General features: G+C 39.4%; 3 protein-coding genes across 5 annotated transcripts; 2 read left to right on the top strand and 1 right to left on the bottom strand.

Annotated features, from left to right (window-relative positions):
- The first annotated feature begins 564 nt into the window (after positions 1-564).
- Positions 565-3,175, top strand: LOC128878438 (beta-ureidopropionase). Its single transcript, XM_054126642.1, has 5 exons — positions 565-931; positions 1,342-1,592; positions 2,043-2,431; positions 2,573-2,890; positions 2,977-3,175. The coding sequence occupies exons 1-5, from the start codon at positions 825-827 to the stop codon at positions 3,061-3,063; spliced, it is 1,152 nt and encodes a 383-aa protein (XP_053982617.1). The 5' UTR covers positions 565-824; the 3' UTR covers positions 3,064-3,175.
- Positions 3,176-3,264: 89 nt separating this feature from the next.
- Positions 3,265-7,375, bottom strand: LOC128878434 (bromodomain-containing protein homolog). Its single transcript, XM_054126637.1, has 8 exons — positions 6,955-7,375; positions 6,494-6,776; positions 5,254-6,097; positions 4,875-5,171; positions 4,603-4,777; positions 4,119-4,531; positions 3,686-4,057; positions 3,265-3,619 (listed from the first exon to the last, which is right to left on the bottom strand). The coding sequence occupies exons 1-8, from the start codon at positions 7,075-7,077 to the stop codon at positions 3,439-3,441; spliced, it is 2,688 nt and encodes an 895-aa protein (XP_053982612.1). The 5' UTR covers positions 7,078-7,375; the 3' UTR covers positions 3,265-3,438.
- A 730-nt stretch (positions 7,376-8,105) lies between these two features.
- On the top strand, positions 8,106-17,467 carry LOC128878442 (AN1-type zinc finger protein 5). 3 transcript variants are annotated; one of them, XM_054126648.1, is made up of 4 exons: positions 8,106-8,383; positions 13,705-14,172; positions 14,655-14,826; positions 14,895-17,467. In XM_054126648.1, the coding sequence occupies exons 2-4, from the start codon at positions 13,885-13,887 to the stop codon at positions 15,041-15,043; spliced, it is 609 nt and encodes a 202-aa protein (XP_053982623.1). In that variant the 5' UTR covers positions 8,106-8,383; positions 13,705-13,884; the 3' UTR covers positions 15,044-17,467. The 3 variants fall into 3 exon arrangements, with proteins under 3 accessions (XP_053982623.1, XP_053982624.1, XP_053982625.1); XM_054126649.1 differs by lacking the exon at positions 8,106-8,383 and adding an exon at positions 12,573-12,806; XM_054126650.1 differs by lacking the exon at positions 8,106-8,383 and adding an exon at positions 12,834-13,422.
- The last annotated feature ends 336 nt before the right edge of the window (positions 17,468-17,803 follow it).

Genomic DNA, 17,803 nt, shown 5'->3' with positions numbered 1-17,803 from the left:
ATTACTATAATAAAATAAGTTCAAGACAGTGTATCGCTTTTGATAACCAAAGAGACGAAAGTCAATTTTTACCAAAGAAGAAAACAAATGTTATATTATTTTTTTGATAATTATATATTTTGATGCGAGATACATGTATGAACTTATTGACTCACGATAATAGACAGTACACAGTTGCAGCATAAGATAAGAGAAATTCTCTGCACGTTATCGCTATGTATCGCATACTTAATTCTTGTTTACATACTGCGACTTCACCCAAAAAACTCTATATTTAATTATAGATAACAGAAAAATGATATGTTATATCATTTTTAAATAACGAAACTTTTAATAAAAAAACAATCAATAAATACATTTTCATACTTATGCATAAAAGATACATATTCATAAAATTGATGTTTACTTAAATAAAGAAATTTCCAGAAATCGGATACACTACAATAAGTATTAACTATAAATACAACTTTTCAAAACCTCAAGGTACAGTAGTTTTTCCATCAATTTTGTATAATACACATAACATAACATAGCGCGCTACATACAAAGTTTTCGTATTTTTAGGTGAATTGTTACAACGATGCAATAAGAAAAATAAGAATGTTCATGTATGTGGCGAGAGTAAATTAATTAGCCAGATAACATTGAGGAGTATTTTTGAATGTAGATTAACGGACATTGCTCTGACACATGTTTACCAGTGCCATCGGTATATATATTGAGTAAAATTTCTGCATCCAGCAATTCATCTCCAGTTTGCCACGCGAGCAGAAGTTCTTGACATAACCTCAGTAAATAACGCATTATCTACCACTTTCAACAAGATGAACAAGACGGTGTTCAACCAAACCATCGACGATATCCTGGAGAAGAACTTGCCAGAGAAGGAACTGGCAGAAGTAAAACGCCTATTATACGGCCGTGAATTACAGTAAGATTTATTATATTTTTTTATCTAATCATCTTTTTTTACGTCTTTTCATCTATTCGTATACCTTGATATACCTACTCTGCAACATTTCATTCCTGACACCTGTTGCAAGCAGTTGCAAGTGTGTCAGCCTATTTGTATTTAACAGTGTAGCCGCTTCAAGCTTTTCCAATTTTTTGTCTGGTGACCATTGCCTAAAATCATATATTCTCTGAATTTTTAAAAAATATTCTTCTCTTCTACATGCAAATATACCATTTTTTACTTAACACTTAAAGGATGGGTATGGTACGTGAATTTATGTGGCCCATCTTAGGAAGTCACAATGGAAAAATATAAATTTACATGGTCCATCTATTAAGTGTTAATAAATTTTGTCATATCTTGTTAAATGTACATTATAACTCCAGAGAGTTGGAGCTTCCACAATGGACAGGAAATGTGGACCTTGATGTCAAGGGATATGTTATGGATGGTGTGGTTCAAGAACAGTTAAGACCTTCTAGAATTGTCAGAGTTGGAGTGATTCAGCACACTGTAGTGTTACCGACAACTGAACCATTGCAGAAGCAGAGAGATGCTATTCATCAGAAAATCCAGAAATATGTTAGCCATGCAGCAGCCTGTGGTGTTAATGTACTTTGTCTTCAAGAAGCTTGGGGTATGTAATAATACACAAATTTTCATGGATATACTTGAACCTGAAGCTTCATTTCAAGATAAAATTATTAAGAATATTAAAAGCTATTAAACTCAGGAGCACATGTCTAGATAACGTTTCCATGTTGGAACTATGTATATTTACATTCTCATGCATACATTGTTTATACATTAATCTGAGACTCTTGTAACTAAATTAGATAAGACTGTTTTATATCTTAACTAACTTGAAGTGAAGTAAAAAGATTGAAGATAATAACATTGTTTATCAAAAATGATAATTTTATTTACTTAAACTGAGCATATTTATTCTTAGATATCAAATGTAAATGAATTTTTTATTAACCTCTGGCATGTTTATCACGGGAAAAGTTTATTTAAAAGTTTTGTTATCATTTTAATATTGGAAATTGAAGTATTATAATTAAGTAGTTCGTTGGCTTTGTTACAGCTATGCCATTCGTATTCTGTACAAGGGAGAAATATCCTTGGTGTGAATTTGCCGAAGAGGTTGAGAATGGACCAACAACAATACTGATGTCAGAGCTTGCTCAACGTTATGGAATGGTAATCATTTCTCCGATTTTGGAGAGAGACACTGAAAATGGCGACACCTTGTGGAACACATCGGTGGTGATTGGCACAGATGGAAAAGTGATTGGAAAACACAGGAAGAATCATATTCCTCGCGTGGGTGACTTCAATGAATCTACCTATTACATGGAAGGCAACACCGGCCACCCAGTTTTCGATACTTGCTTCGGACGCATTGCTATCAATGTTTGCTATGGTCGTCATCATCCTCAAAACTGGATGATGTTTGGTTTGAATGGTGCAGAGGTAAATTCATTTCTAAATCTAAAAATCTTTTTAAAACTCTAAGGATCTAAAGTTTCTTAGGTCTGGGTTAGGTCGGCCGTGAATTAGTAAATAACAGTAGTAGTTAGTAAAAACTATTTTATATTAAATTTACTTGTCTAGATTGTCTTCAATCCATCGGCAACTACTAGTCACACGTCAGAGCCACTTTGGTCCATCGAGGCGAGATGTGCAGCTATAGCAAACAGCTATTACACTTGCGCAATTAATAGAGTTGGAACCGAGGTCTTCCCCAATGAGTTTACATCTGGAGATGGTGCTCCAGCGCACCGTGACTTTGGACATTTCTATGGATCCAGTTACATCACTGCTCCCGATGGTACTCGTACTCCTGGTTTGAGCCGTTGCAAGGACGGACTTTTGGTCTGCGAAGTAGATCTGAACTTGTGTCGTCAGATGAAAGACTTGTGGTGTTTGAGAGTAAGCTGCAATTTTTTGCGTGTACCTCCGATGTAGTTAGAAATAACTATTCATGATCTTCCTACGTGTTGGCTTTCAAATTTCAGATGACCCAGAGATTGGACATGTATGCCAAAGAACTTACCAAGTACGTGGAGAAGAATCTGAACCTGGACAAAGAGATGAACCAATAAATCAACACCAGAGTCATCGAAAGTATACATTGTGCACATTCCATCTGTTGCCCTATATTTGTATCAACCGGAAAAAGAGTGTGAAAATTATATACAGATATTTTTGATGATATATTGTCCCAAAGTGTCCGACAACCTTATACACATCCTGTTCCAAAATGACGTAGGTTAATTCCAATAAGAATTTTATATAAATATTCATTTCTTTTAAATAGTTTAATTCAGTCATTATTTAAAAACGTTATAAATAGAATTTCTAGAAAAGTACGACTTAGCACAAGTCTATAAGTTACACGATTACATTACAATTCTTTTTACATACTTACAAGCTCCTTAAACTTAATTAAAAATAATATTTAGTCAAAACTTTAAAATTTAATTGGTTGATCCAGCATTTAATGTTGTATTGTGAGTCTGTTTCCGGTAATGGAGAGCTTCTTGATATGCTTTCTTCACTGCTTTCCTGTCCGTAGGTTTCCGGGACTCTATCAACTTTGCTTCATCCAATTCTTGAGACACTCCAAGTTTCTCCAATTTTTCACCTGGCAACCATTGCCTACAACAAAATCGTATTTGTCTCTATAGTATAAAAAACAAGAGTGTTGCGGGAGAATATAATTACCATGTTCGTTTGGTGTCGAAGAAAAGAACAAGAAACACTGGTTCCTTGTAATTGACTGCAAGTGCGAGTACGTCGTCTGGCGGAGCCGGTATCGGTACACCCTTGTGTACAGTGCCCCTAGGCGTACTAGGGTCTATTATCAGAGCTGGATACCACGGGTAACCGCGACATTTTGCCCACACCAGCTGCAGAGCCTCCAGACCATTACTCACTGCACTTTGCTTAGTTTCGGTTTCTTTCTTAGTTTCGTCGACATCTTGTTTTTGTTTCTCTTCTTCTAGATCGGGAGTATTAGACCTACTCGTCGAACAACTGCTGCAGCTAGACGATTGACTTTCACCTTCTCCAACGTCGCTGTCCATTGTTCCACTCCTGCAAATTTAAATATATATCTTAGATACTTTCAGATATTTTTAAAAATAGCGATACTAACCGGTACACTTTGAAGCTATCACTTTGTTTCTTCTTATCGTCATCCAAAATAAACATCTGATTGCTTCTGCTGGCACGTGCTCTGGCCTTGCGAGTAAACAAAACAACCGTTCTTCTATTTACACCTCCCACTTCTTTCTCCCCGGTTTGTGATTCAGCCTCTCCTCGACTTCGATTGGCGCGGTCCCTTTTTCTAGATTTAGAAGCCGTTTGTTCGGATTCACTAATAGGATCCAGATCGGGGTAGTCTTTGCGTGCTTGCTCTATCAAAGCACCGCCTTGTTCCTTCATTTTTATTCCAGCTCGATAGAACATCGTATCCTTACGGTTATATGCCAAACAGTTGTTCACCATCAAAATAAAGTCCGCTTCGAAGGCTCCGATAGTATCGTATTCTTGCCTTTCTATTTTATCCTAACATAACATTTAAATAAAAAGAAGATTGTTACACAAATGAAGTTTCTCTTGTATACAAGTGTGCTTACCTGCATCGTAGAGAGATCCATAGGATGTGTTACAATTTCCAAGTAATCTGGAACTTCCTTGGTGTTTACTGGTTGTCCAAATACATCATTTACATCTTTCGCTTTAATAGCCTCTAACAAAGTACGCAAAATACTTTCCAATGGGCGCAGTTCGAACCACAAACACTTCTCTTTCCTACAAGATTAAACGTCCCTTAAATTTAGGTACTTATTAAACTTTCTATAGCAATTGAGTTACAAATCATTTCTGCAAGTATTTTTTGAAATCTTACACTTTAAATAATTCTTTTTTCAATTTTTCTCGTTTGCGGACCAGCTCGCATAGCAATCGCGCTCGCTCCAGATCCTGACGTAGACACTGCCAGTATTTCAGTTGCCGATACAATTCTCCGCGCAGTTCACCATCTGGAGGAGGCGAGGAACCTCCGAGTGGTGGTGGTCTAGACTGTGGATGGGAGCTTTGGAGTCTTCTCAAAAGTGGGACACCATTCCTGTTCTGCCGTTTTAGAGTCCAGTATGCTATAAGGCGCTGTATCAGCTGACTCTTTTTCGGTAATCCTTCCGCCAAGCTAATAAACATTGCAGTCTATCATTGAAATAAATGATCTACTTACAATAAATGTCATCTAAAATGAAATTATCAATTATTACCCAGCAATTTCCTGAATACGTTCGGGTGGTATGGTTGGAATAGAAATAACAGGCGCGGAAGAACTCTTCTTATTAGCAATTGCTCTTCTTCTAGCATCTGCAGGATTGGTGGAAGGCTGATAATCAGGAGGCGTGTGCGTTTCGCAGTAAGCCGTCTTTTGTACTAGCATGGGTTCACCATTAGCTGGTTGCACTGTTCTCATACGCATACACAGGCCAGCTTGTTGCGCACAAGTCACGTGAAACGCAGCATAACAGTTACTTTTGTGACATTGAATGCAAGCGCCGAAACCTCTACGTTTACACACGCAGCATGTGAGTCTCCAGCGAGCAGCAGGTATACTTTCGATACTATCTATAGGCTCCAAGAATACAGTGTTGGCAAATCTGACTTCAGGTATCCACAAAGCGCATACAACGTGCGCCCATGCAGCTGGTCGATCGGTTTGTTTAAAAGCACCGCCTCTGTTGGGGCATAAAACGCAGTCAACGGCTCGCGAAGGACTTTGCAAGCATCTTCTGCACAACCACTGTCCTTCAGGAATGTACGGTACGCCGTAACAGTCTTGATGAACAGCAAGATTGCACATATCACAGAATAATATCGCGTTGCTGTTCTGACATTCTCCGTCCATACAAATGCAGCAAACTGCATCTTCGTCGGCTGCTACTCCTCCACCACCGTTACTTTGTTGCTGAAAGTAAGATTCTTTTTCCAGTCTGTCCATTAATAATTCAAACGTGTCCGGTTCTAAGGGTGGCGTAAGCCCAGAAACCAATCGTCTTTCGTTTACTATGGACAGCCATGCTGTATCCTCCTCGTCCAAATCATATTCTACTTCTCCTAAAAAAGTAATCATCTTTATGAGAAACTATAAAAATTATAATTGACATTTAAATACACAGTAGAACGTCGATTATCCAAACTAATAAGGAGACAAATTTTTCAGATAATTGGCTGAGGATGACCAAAGTTCCTACTATATAATAAAACAGCAAATGAAATCATTTTGAAAGATGTATGTTTATTACTTGAAAAGACACATGGTAAACATAACATGAAGAGCAAATCCATTACTTTTGTTGAACATCCATTTTCATTTTAACAATTGCTCATCACAAAGCTATATACATATGTCTCACTTTTGTTCAGATAATAGATGTTTTACCATACACTTGAAGTCAGTTTCAAGTCATTGTTTGAGTAAAAATAAATATCATTCAAGACAGTATTGCACACCATCAAGTTCTTCGCCGCTGCGTTCCATGAATCTAATATATGAATTAGGAAGTGGTTCTGCTTCTCCTAATTGCTGTTCATATCCGTCTATTTCCTTAACCATTGCTACAGGTAAGCTACTAAGAATATTCTTTTCATCCTTATCTTTATCCGTGGATATACTGTGACCTTTTTGTCCCATGCTTTTCTCATCAAATCCGCTTCCTTCCAAAGAAATGATGGGCACAGAGTCAGTGATTCCAATTTTAAATGTCTTGTGTGCATCTTCGCCGATTGGGTTCACCTTGAAAGCAAATAATCCAATAGCATAATCGTGGAATGTTGATTTTCGTTGTATTTACTATTCATTGAATTTGAAAAAAAAAACTGCCACAACTTATGACAGTCGACTACAAACGTTAGTCAGGGTTGAAATTATGCGATTATGTGTATGGTAAACAGTCATAAAATACACGTCATACCAAAACAAATTTCGATGATTCCTGTAAGGTTAGAGTCTCCGTGTTCGTAGGGCTGGCACAATCACTATTCATACCACTAACTCTGTTCCTGCCCTTCTTCTTATTCGATTGCGGGGTGTTCATCTTCTCTCGCTACTTTGCGTATTCTTATAAGCGATGTGATTATATCACTCAGCTCCGATTTTACTTACATATGTTTTGCTTTACATCGCCAAAGTATCATTGGTGAATTTACGTTTATTACGGATAATAGTATGGGGTAGCTAAATAATTTGTTCATTTTCTTATAGATGCGTTAATTTGAAAAATGTACATCCAATGGAAGGAAGAGACGCTCGCTAATATTCACTAACTGTCACTAACTTTCACTCGCATTCGCTATGTTTAAATGGTTACACTGGTATACACTAACCAATTTGAGCGGCAGCGCAACCAGCATTGATATAGTAATACATTGAGGGTGGACCTTGCGGTAAATCGTAGGACGCTTCTTCCTAGGAATTTTTTTTGGGTGGGGACTTTTGATTGGTGAGTAATGAAACTTACCTTTATGTAAGGGTGTTTTAAAAATGTTGGAGGTTGTTGAAAGGGGTGGTTCGGGTGATTTGAAACAACTTTTTCCTTTGCAAAAATGTCGGATGGGGCTTCGTTAAGGAGATATTAAGAAAAAACACCGACCAATCAGAGCGCGAGTATGCCGGTTGAGCGTAGGCTCGCGCTAGGCGGCCGCGCTCATACGCTACCGCGAGCGTTCCATCGGTATACTCGCGCTCTGATTGGTCAGTGTTTTCCGTTAATAACTCTTCAACGAAGCCTCGGACAACATTTTCGCTAAGGAAAAAGTCGTTTCAAATCACCTCCCGAACCACCCCTTTCAAGGTGTTACAACATTTTTGGGCCACCTGTGTAAATAAGTTTATACGGTCGAAGATTGCATATACGCATTTAGGTACACAAGCATGGACCCACAGCCTACTCTAGAGTCGGTTGCGAGTACGATCATAATGTGCGTTTACAATTTCAGGTGCTGGTGCTGCCGCCTGGCGGCGTAAATTCTGGACAACTCGAATTGTAAACGGGTCCGGTTGGAGCTGTCGACCCTGGTTCCGTGTGCTTTGCATGCAGAGTGGGGGAGGGTAAGAGATCTAACTTTACACCAGTCATCGGCAGTATTTGTTCCCGTGCCCGCAGCTTTGGTCGTCTATCTCGTAATCGAAAGTTTGGTGCGAGGAGCTTAGTTTACCAGATAACCGATATCCGTGTTTTGTGAGAGTGCGGGTCGCGTAGCAGCAACCGGAATCAACTGGATTTGTTACCGTGGGGCTCGATGTTCCGCTGAGAATTATGTCGGATACTGGCGCAGGATTACGATCGGTCACACGTCAAGTCAGCTGACATATTGCGCCCTGCTACACCGCAACAGCTCTTGGTAAGTGTCGCAATAGCTCTACCCGCCTCGTCTACCGCGACTATTTTTATCGAATACCCATGAAATTCGTGGACGTCGACGGCAACGTCTAATTCAATGGGCCTTTTTGACAAAAAACCACGAGATTATAACCGCCTCTTTGTTCCGTTCCCTCTCGCCTCGTCCCTACTCTTATCCCGTCGCGTACACCATTGATAAAAAGATGTCCGCGCTACGTAGCGTGTACGTATTTAGCGGACAAAGGGAACAACGACGCAATTTCTGATTAAGTGCATACTCTCAAGGATGGAAGCCATGTCTCCGATGTCCGTCCCGTTTCTTCGTGCTCTTTGACTGCGTGCGTGTGTGCCGTGTCCGCACGACGGCAGCGCCGATACGATTCAAGCGCAAAAGCACACTTATGCGTTTATCCTCCCTGTACTCTGCCCCTGCCCGCGGTTTTCATACCCCCTTCCGTGCACCCGTATCCGCACTGGCTTAAATCCCCTTCCTTTTGGCCCTTCATGTGCTCCTTAAGCTAGCGATGGCCACTCGGCACTCCACAACGTCTACCCGTCACGCTGGAACACGATCTTTTCTCGTTCCTCTGTGTTTATTGTTATTCAAATCAGGGAAACTCGAAAAAACTCTATGAACTTTAATCGGTGCACGCGTATCACTTCATCGTTATCTATGCGTTTCAAATCTCGCGCACAGTCCAGAAAGAAACCAAGACGCGTTTCGTGTACTTCCGACATCAAAATAAACCGATGATCCAGGAGTCAGTTTGTGGGATACCGTGTCGAGTTCTTGGAAAGTAAAACGCAAGTTCTGTGCGTTGGAAATTTCTTGAAGCTCCTAGGAAACCATGGAAATAGATCATAAATAAATATAGACGTTGATATCAACCGAGGCTTCCGTGTCCTTTGGATAAGATACTCCAATGTTTTGCTAGAAACACTGCAGGTAGCTTCTTTAGGGTTCGAATAACAGACTGGTGTATCAGTACATACCTAACCCAGATCTATTTGCCGGATTAGGTCTGGGTTAGGCTAGGATTAAGTTATTAAGTCTAGGTTGGTTACAGTAGGATTAAGTTTGGTGTAGTTCTGGGTTACATTGAGTCAGATCTCTACTGTTATATTAATACATCGTCTTATCCAAAGGATAGAGCTTACACCCGGAAGTCTTAGTTAATTTCAACCATAAAGGTTTATCCAAGCATAAGAATAGAAAGGTTCATACAAAATATACCTTTGTACTACTTTTTCCATCTATATGACTACTTTTTCTATCGATACAATTCATTTTTCGTCGAAAGTATAAGTTTCCCGTACGACGAAGAATCTCTTGAACTCTGATGTAATTTCTCCGAGCGGTGACGTTGCTGAACGCTTACAATTTATCATCGCAATTAATCGGCTCGAGTTTTCATGAATCCTCTTATCTTTATGTAACGGTGTAAACAGTTTCGACACTTTGATTGTTCGGAGCTAAATTGGCCAAACCCATCGCTAGTCCACGCTCACAAACAAACTCTTGGTGTGTCTGAGCAGCTTGCTTGGTTGTTCCTTTCTGCGGCGCGTCGCTCAGTTCCATGCAGTCTCTCAAGCCAGAGAGGCTTGTTTGCGACTTTGCTAAGTCGAGAGTAGGTCCATGCGAGTAGGTGCCACGGTAGATGGTATAAAATATCCACGGTAGGATGGAACAAATCTCTAGCGAGATGGAACAGGTCCGCGGTAGGCGAAACGTATGGTGTAATAGAGGAGGGGACTCGTTTAATTGGATTTCGGACGATGGCGACTGGTTTGTTTGCTCCAACAACGGGAGGTTAACGCGCGTAACTCTGTAAAACCAACAGGTTCTGCGTGTGTCGACTCTCTCGGGGCTGAATGCTCGCAATAGAAACGATTAGCAGATTGACGCTAGTGTCAGTGTAGATTAGAATGAGCCACACCTCGCTTTCTTCCGCTATGAGTGATGTAAAATGGCTGCACGTACAATTACCAACGGAGAATAACTTCGCTCGATGACGCTTTCATGGGATTTCACTGTCGTTCATCGGTGGCGCGTGCTCACGTGTCCGTGCGTGGACAAGATTACTCGCTTGATACTTAACCATATCTATAGGTCAAAATTTCCTCTCTCTCTCCGTCTAGTTTCATTATCAGAATTGTCCCAATTTAATCTCTCTAAATTTACTTCGGCACTTGTTTCGCCGAGAGAAATTTTCAAAAGGCATCCACGACCCTTTTGGAGGGCTGAGAGTTGTGTGGAATTCCCTACACAACGTGTATAGAGGTACAGGACCTACCTACTAAACTCTCACGGTGTCCTTCCACGTGCGCAATAGGGGAGGGGAGGGTATCGTCAACGATACAACTTCCTCCTAAATTTACTTTGATAGTACATGTCTTTTAGCTGACTCTAGTGTCCCTTTTTTTATTGTCGCTCTTCCGGAAACGAATTTTTCGTCATTCTCATATATCTCATATAATCGTGAGCACGTTAAGCAGTTGATAACCATGACTTTGTGAGAATGTTTCATGTAATAGTCGCAGCGATAGTGGTCCTCCACTTTTTTTTTGACAAACGTTTTAAACATTTCCATCTGTAAAGAAAATGATGCAATTAAGAATGGATTTTATTTATATTATAACATGGTGCAGTTCTTACATCACGTGATTGCATTGTTAATTTTGACAAGCGCCTAACTCTATCGAGTAGATGTCTATTGCATGATCGCAATTCAAAGAGTGACTAATATTAGAGCTCAAGAACATTCGCAATTGTACGTCAATAACGAGTTGAAGTTCTCTAACCTGTTTAAATACGTATTTAGAAGATTTATAACAAATTCTACTCTTCAGTCATTAACCCTTTGTGATCCTGATGTTTTGCTGGGAGATCTTGTGGTTTGGAAATTGTTAGAAAAAATGGCCAATTCAAATATTGCCGCGCTTTAGACTAGCGTGCACCCTTTGGGCGAACGTACATACCTCCGACAACTATTACCATCGCGTGGTAAATTTAAAAATTCAGCAATCTGAAACAAAGAAGACAATGCCTAATCTCAAGTACGATGTGAAAAAGTTGTAAATGTACAGTTGTCATCGTGTCTTACAATGCGAAATAAAAATGAGTCAACCATTTGCGATTGGAGTTAACAGTGACTAAAAGAAAATTTCTCTTTGTCATTCTCCTCTGCTACATGATTCAAGTTTGATTTGATTAGGAATTATTACAATGACGTCACGCGTTCGAGGAACTAACGGATTCGAATCCCGTTCGTTTAATTCGTGGCCCTTTCACTGTGCCGGAATTCTAATGTTCTGAAATCAACATTTTCTTTTTATAATTTACTTTCGTTTACTTCACAAAGCATTCTCTCTTTGTAAAACTATTTGAAAACAACATTCTCTTTTTATAATTTACTTTCACTTACTTCACAAAGCATTCTCTGTTTGTAAAACTATTTGAAATCAACATCTTACCTGAATCTAATCTAACCTCTATGTACGGGATTTGTACGTCCGCCCAAAGGCTGTATGACTATATCGCCATCATCGAGTGCGAAGCGCGGGAATATTTGAATTCATAATATTAGAAAAGTTCATTTTCTCTGAGTAGTTGGTTAGAACAAATTATTTCTAAAGTAGAACATGGGTAACCACGATGTGTCGTAGTCAGTGTTTGTACTGATTTGTACGTCCGCCCAAAGGCTGCATGACTATATCGCCATCATCTTGTGCGAAGCGCGGCAAAATTTGAATCATAATATCATAATCTCCATTTTCAAGTCCATTTTCTCTGAGTAGTTTGTTCGAATAAAAACTTCTAAAGTAGAACATACAGTTATAGGAAAACGTCATCGTATTTTAATTTCACTAGAACATATTTGAATCTCGTTCCTAATTCCACATTTTACTATCGATATCGCTTAGGCATCGTACCTACGTTCACGGCTATACTCCTTAGAAGACGCATGCGCGGTAAGAATCGAGACCTGAAAAACGCCAGTTTCGCCTCTGTAAAAGTACTTTGTGCCATCATGAAAACATTCGGCCATCGTCGTTATCGTTGTTTCTCCACCGTCCTTGCAGGTTCCTCGGATTGAAGTAATATCGAGCGCTCGAGCGCGAAGTTGCACACAAAGAGCGCGAGAGAGACAGACAGAAAAAGGGAGCGCTATTTGGTAACGTTTCGTTTTAGCTTGGTGTAAGCGACAACGCAGACAAAGCGTGTTATACCCGCGCATTTAGTGGGCTTGTGAATTGCGTCGAGATTTGTGCGAACGAGTTAGGAGAGAGACCTAGGTCGGCCCGTGGCTATCGATGGCACGCCGTCTAACGTCGCGATAAGGATACGAGAACCCACTTAAATGCCTCGAACGAATTCTTACTCCATGTTGTGCGTTGGTTGCAACACGACTGCGTGTTGGAAAGTGAGTAATATCACGTTTCCCGATCACGCCTCTTTCATCGGGATTTTATTGCGCCGAACAGGAAAATCGGATCGGTTGTGTCGTCGTCGAAATTCCAAACTTGTCCCGTCGTCTCTACCTTCTTCCACCGTTTCTTCGGTTCCTGGTCCATTGTTTTTCTCTCTCCTTGTTCCCGATTCACGAGTTTTATTTGCCCTTGGAGGAATCACTCTCTCGACCAGCAGTTCCACACGAGGGGAACGGCCCTTGTCTCACTGTATCGTCGCTGCTGCTGCTGATTTCTAATTCTGTGTACAGAGACTTTTTTATGTGTGCACGCGTGTGCGCGAGTGGAAATTTGACGTGAAAATTCGTGTCTGATTTTTGTATATTTTTTTTCCTTTTTTTTTTTGTCATTCCGGGAGGGAGAAGGTTATTTTTCCGTTTTCTCTTTCTTTTCTCAATTCTACGGACGATAACTCGACTATTCGCGGTCGTCGCATCGTGACACGCTGGTGTGTAATGATCATCTACGTTTTCTCGTCCTTTAAACTGTCGCGAGTTTCATCATGCTGTTCCAACGCCTTTTTCATGATCAAACACCTAGTGACGAGTCGTGTCTCGCTGAAGACAAAATGTGAGCAAACCAGTACTTTCTAAAATTAAATCTTTGCACATTCGGAAGAGCCAGTGACAACAACTTTGTTTCATGTTTCACTGTGTCTCTTAGCGTTCTCGGACAACTTGCGCTTCTATTATAACCTATTCATAAATTTCGCGAATACTATTTGATGTAGTCATCGAGCAAATTGCGAATGTAAATTTGATACTGCATGTACATAAATTGACTGATATCCAGGAGAAAACTTGTCTCTTTGTGTGGTTAGAATGGATAATAAAAGGAAATTACTTTCAATAGGTGAATATATGGTGACAAACGGTCGCAACGGATCAACCAGAGAGCGAGCTGTGGCAAGAGACACTTAGTTATCCCTCGCTTAGCTGACTGCAAATACTTGATAATTTTCAAGTAATTGCAAGTAGGATAAACAGAAGGACTCGCTTAAACGTCGAAGTTCTACTGGTATAAGCAGACAAAATGGAACGAGAATCGAATCCTATGCAAGCTTTGTGCCGCAGCGGCTGTGGATTTTATGGCTCGCCGGCTACGGACGGCCTTTGTTCTCTTTGTTACAAAGAAAACTTAAAAAAGAAGCAACAACCTCCTGTATCCGCAGCCACTGTAACAACATCACAGACCGTCTCTGGTAACGCTGGCACGTTGCAAGGAGGCGGTTTTGGTAGTCCTGCAGCAACAGGAACTACGGCCCAACCTACCATTCCTACTATACCTCAACCAATGACAGATCTGCCTAACCCCAAAGAAGTAAGTTGTTAAGCTATAATTACCAATGTTACCAGAATTAGAGATTAAGAAATGATCTTCTGTATGTTTACTAACTGTTTGAGTGCCAGATAATGCAATTAAGCTTCTTCCATTTAGTATCCCAAAAGTGTCAGCTCATTGTGAGCAAAAACAGCTCATCAGGAGTTGAATGGACTGCATGCTTGAATTTTCGCGATGTCTGTCTTTAACATTTTCATGTCCGGTCGTCTCATGCGAGTTATATTGTTTGATCACCTGTTTCCTATAAAATAATATATGTAAATAAATATGATGTCTCTGAAATTGATTATTGCAACTTGTACAACGTTTCATGGCACTCCAATGGTTAAGTAACACCGTAATTCGTCTGTTATTTGATTTACAAGTGTTCTGTAAGATATTCATCAAGTTAGGCAAGTTGTATTTACTATAAAGTTATTATCACGATCGCTAATAATGAACCCGTTTATGTTCTATACTAGATAAACAGGGAAGATCAAGAAAGCGAAGTAGGTGTAAGCACTGGAGCAGTAGCAGAAGGATCTGTGAGTAGTGGGGATGCGGACGACTGCTTCGATGGCAAAGAGACTGATAAAGAATCTAAGAAGAAGAAAAATCGTTGCGCGGTGTGTCGCAAAAAAGTTGGCTTAACGGGTGAGTAGACTATTGGTAAAAATGAATGATTTTCAAACGGGATAATTAATAATGTAATTTTTATTCAGGATTCGAGTGCCGTTGTGGAGGACTGTTCTGCTCTGTGCATCGATACAGTGATAAGCACGATTGCAAATTCGATTACAGAGAAATGGGCGCCCAAGAGATTCGGCGCAACAATCCGGTTGTTGTTGGTGAAAAAGTGCAAAAAATTTGAACTATTTAGTGCGTAGTCGTTGGGAAAATGGTTATATAACTATATAAACAAACAGAATATAAAAACGGAGAAAACGAGATAAATTATCTGGCAGCTGATTGCACGTCGAGGGGCGAAACGGGTGAATGGGAAGAATTATGAGAGGGAGAAGTGGGGGAAAGTATGTATGAGCGTGAGAGAGGGTGAGAAAGGAACAGTGAGAGTGTAACGACAGAGAGAATGAGTCAACGTTAGAGATGGAGAGGGAGAATGGTAGGAAAAATTGGTTTTTGTGCACGAATATGCAGACGGAACGGGAAAACGAGATTTCCGCGAACAAGATAAAACGATAACAAAGGAAACAAAAGAAAAATTAGAGTGCGTGCCGCGCGTGTACGAATGCTTTCAAAATTGGATGTCAGTGCCATGTCAGATTGTCATCTAGCGCGAGTTTCAATCGAGAATATATATATATATATTTATGTATATATTTATGTATATATATATATATATATTTGGTTCTAACTGCTGCCAGCTTACTACTACTATTACCTATTATTATCTACGACTATTACGGTTTATTATTATTCTATATTATGTTTATTAATTTACTTAAATGCAAAATTCGCATACGAAGTTTGTTTTAAACTAAACTCAAGGACTCTTGGCGACAGTCAATCACTGTCCAGAAGTTCCTGTTTTGAGTCGGAAAAAAAGATTTTTATATATATATATATTTCTATTTTGTTCTTATATCAAAAGTAAAAAAAAGAGGGAATGTTGCTTAGGTAGTGGCTGACGTTGATGGGTGATCACAATCCTAGGTTAACGATTAGTCTAATAATGATTAAGTATATTAGTCTATTGATTCATAAATAATGCAATGAAGTATAAGTAGTACTGTGTGTTTATGTCCAATTTCACGTGAATATAACCAGCATTATTCCTCATTAAATATGTTTCAAACTATATTGCAAATCATTATTTACGCCGTTGTTCACTCATTCTCTGATTCCCTACAGTTTCAGTAGAGAATTAGTTATCGAAACTTTGACCAGTCGGTTTTCTCAAGTTTCTTCTTTTTCCCCTCTTATGGATATGTAGAAGTGCACGAGACATATATTGGTGCTAGAATACTGTACCATGTGCAAGTAAAAAGATGAAACGTCTAAGAGTCCAGGTCAAGAACGAGGCCCCTCGACGAAGGGACGACTCTCGCCCTCCATCGATTATTCTGGAAAATTTCAATGTTCTCCGTCTGTTTCTAACCATTTTCTTCTGTGTTGCAATTCTTTGAGGTACGTTTCGGTTTTCTCCAGCGTGTCTGAACTCTTTAGCTAGAGCTCAATAGAGAGAAAGAGCGAGAGAGAGAGAGAGAGAGAGTGTGAGAGTGAGGAAAGTTGCCACATTAGGTGTTTGAGTTTAACGAATCGCTTATAACTAAAAATCTCATGCGAGGCGTGTAACGAAACTGCTTTGTGGTTCGTTTTTTTCCTTTTTTTTTTGTGAAGAAGAACTGCTTTCTCGCGTACTCTGTGTCTTCTTTGAAACGTGTGTGAATCGATAATCGTTACTGGGGTCCTTTGCGATTATTGAACAGAGGGAAAGCGAGAGAAAGAGATGAAATAAACAAACAAACACCTGTGTATCGTATCATCTCGCAATATGCTGTCTTCGAAACACGATTTTTTTTTTTTTTTTAAAGAGTATAGCGATTTTTTGGAACCGCGCGACAGCCGATAGCGATAATACTGAACGAAGTCATACAAAGAAAAAAAAAAGTACTGTATTGATTACGTTATAGAATAAAGTAAATCGTTCTTATTTCAGTACCACGTTATCGATAGTCCTTTTTAGTGAAATTATTGTATATGCAAAAGGGATAACCAAGCATGTTCACGTGTATCGCAGCAAAGCAACTGGGTTGACTTCCCAGAGAGATCACTTGAACATATGTGGAACATATATGTGTGTACAGAGTGGGACTTATCGGTCGTCACAATTTTTCAACTTTTTGTAATCGTCGTACGAAGGAAATGTTATAAATAAAAATCGTATTGTTTCAATATAATTACGTAGTGACCATTGTTGACGCATTACATCAGTTGTTTTACTTTGATAAGTGTCAAGTTATGTTTTTGTTTTTGAATTATACCATATTATTGTTTCTTTGACGACTGTATACTGTGATTTAACACGTTGCCAACTGTGTCACATTGTGCGCTTATAAAGATACACAATAATGTAAGGCAGGCAATACGAAATCAAAGATAATATTGACAGGCAGTAAATAAGAATTAATTTTCAAAAGTATATTTGCGGTCACTTATATCCCTACGAACTCTCTTTAAGCTTCGGACAAGTGCAGTTCGCAATATTGTCTACTTGTATTTAGGAAAAAAAACAGTTATTTTTCTTAATAAAATAATGTTTATCTCATAAGTATCGTTCAGAAGTTGAAATGATCCCGTGTTATTGTGTAAAGTTGACGAAAAGCGTAAAGTGGCAAGGTGTTAAGTTAGTAGTCCGAAAGCTGCGGATAACGTTTTGTACTTTCCCTATAAACTAGATCGTTTCCATCTCTAACGCCACGCCATGCTTCGATATCAATTATCACGTTGCGTGTATTGAAATCATACGATTCTTATTTGGAAACATGTTTCTTTACCCAGAGAGAACTAAAAAGTAATTGAAAAATCCTGATGGCAGCGGACAAGTCTCTCGAGCACCCCCTTGCATGCCAGTTGTTAATCGTTTTGTCGCCACGAGATTTTTGTTCCG

This window comes from Hylaeus volcanicus, chromosome 6 (assembly GCF_026283585.1).
Source record: "Hylaeus volcanicus isolate JK05 chromosome 6, UHH_iyHylVolc1.0_haploid, whole genome shotgun sequence".
NCBI lineage: Eukaryota > Metazoa > Arthropoda > Insecta > Hymenoptera > Colletidae > Hylaeus > Hylaeus volcanicus.
This window is presented reverse-complemented; position numbering and strand designations above follow the sequence as displayed.

Bases quoted from the DNA above. Each gene is read 5' to 3' on its own strand.
- LOC128878434 (XM_054126637.1), bottom strand. From the start codon at position 7,077: ATGAACACCCCGCAATCGAATAAGAAGAAGGGCAGGAACAGAGTTAGT. The intron at 4,058-4,118 runs GTTAGTATCGCT...TTAAATTTGCAG, and splicing joins GATAGCTTCAAAGTGTACCG to GAGTGGAACAATGGACAGCG. The intron at 3,620-3,685 runs GTAATTATATTC...ATTTTGTTGTAG, and splicing joins TTCGACACCAAACGAACATG to GCAATGGTTGCCAGGTGAAA.
- LOC128878438 (XM_054126642.1), top strand. From the start codon at position 825: ATGAACAAGACGGTGTTCAACCAAACCATCGACGATATCCTGGAGAAG. The intron at 932-1,341 runs GTAAGATTTATT...TTATAACTCCAG, and splicing joins TTATACGGCCGTGAATTACA to AGAGTTGGAGCTTCCACAAT. The intron at 2,432-2,572 runs GTAAATTCATTT...TTACTTGTCTAG, and splicing joins TTGGTTTGAATGGTGCAGAG to ATTGTCTTCAATCCATCGGC.
- LOC128878442 (XM_054126648.1), top strand. From the start codon at position 13,885: ATGGAACGAGAATCGAATCCTATGCAAGCTTTGTGCCGCAGCGGCTGT. The intron at 14,173-14,654 runs GTAAGTTGTTAA...GTTCTATACTAG, and splicing joins ATCTGCCTAACCCCAAAGAA to ATAAACAGGGAAGATCAAGA. The intron at 14,827-14,894 runs GTGAGTAGACTA...ATTTTTATTCAG, and splicing joins CAAAAAAGTTGGCTTAACGG to GATTCGAGTGCCGTTGTGGA.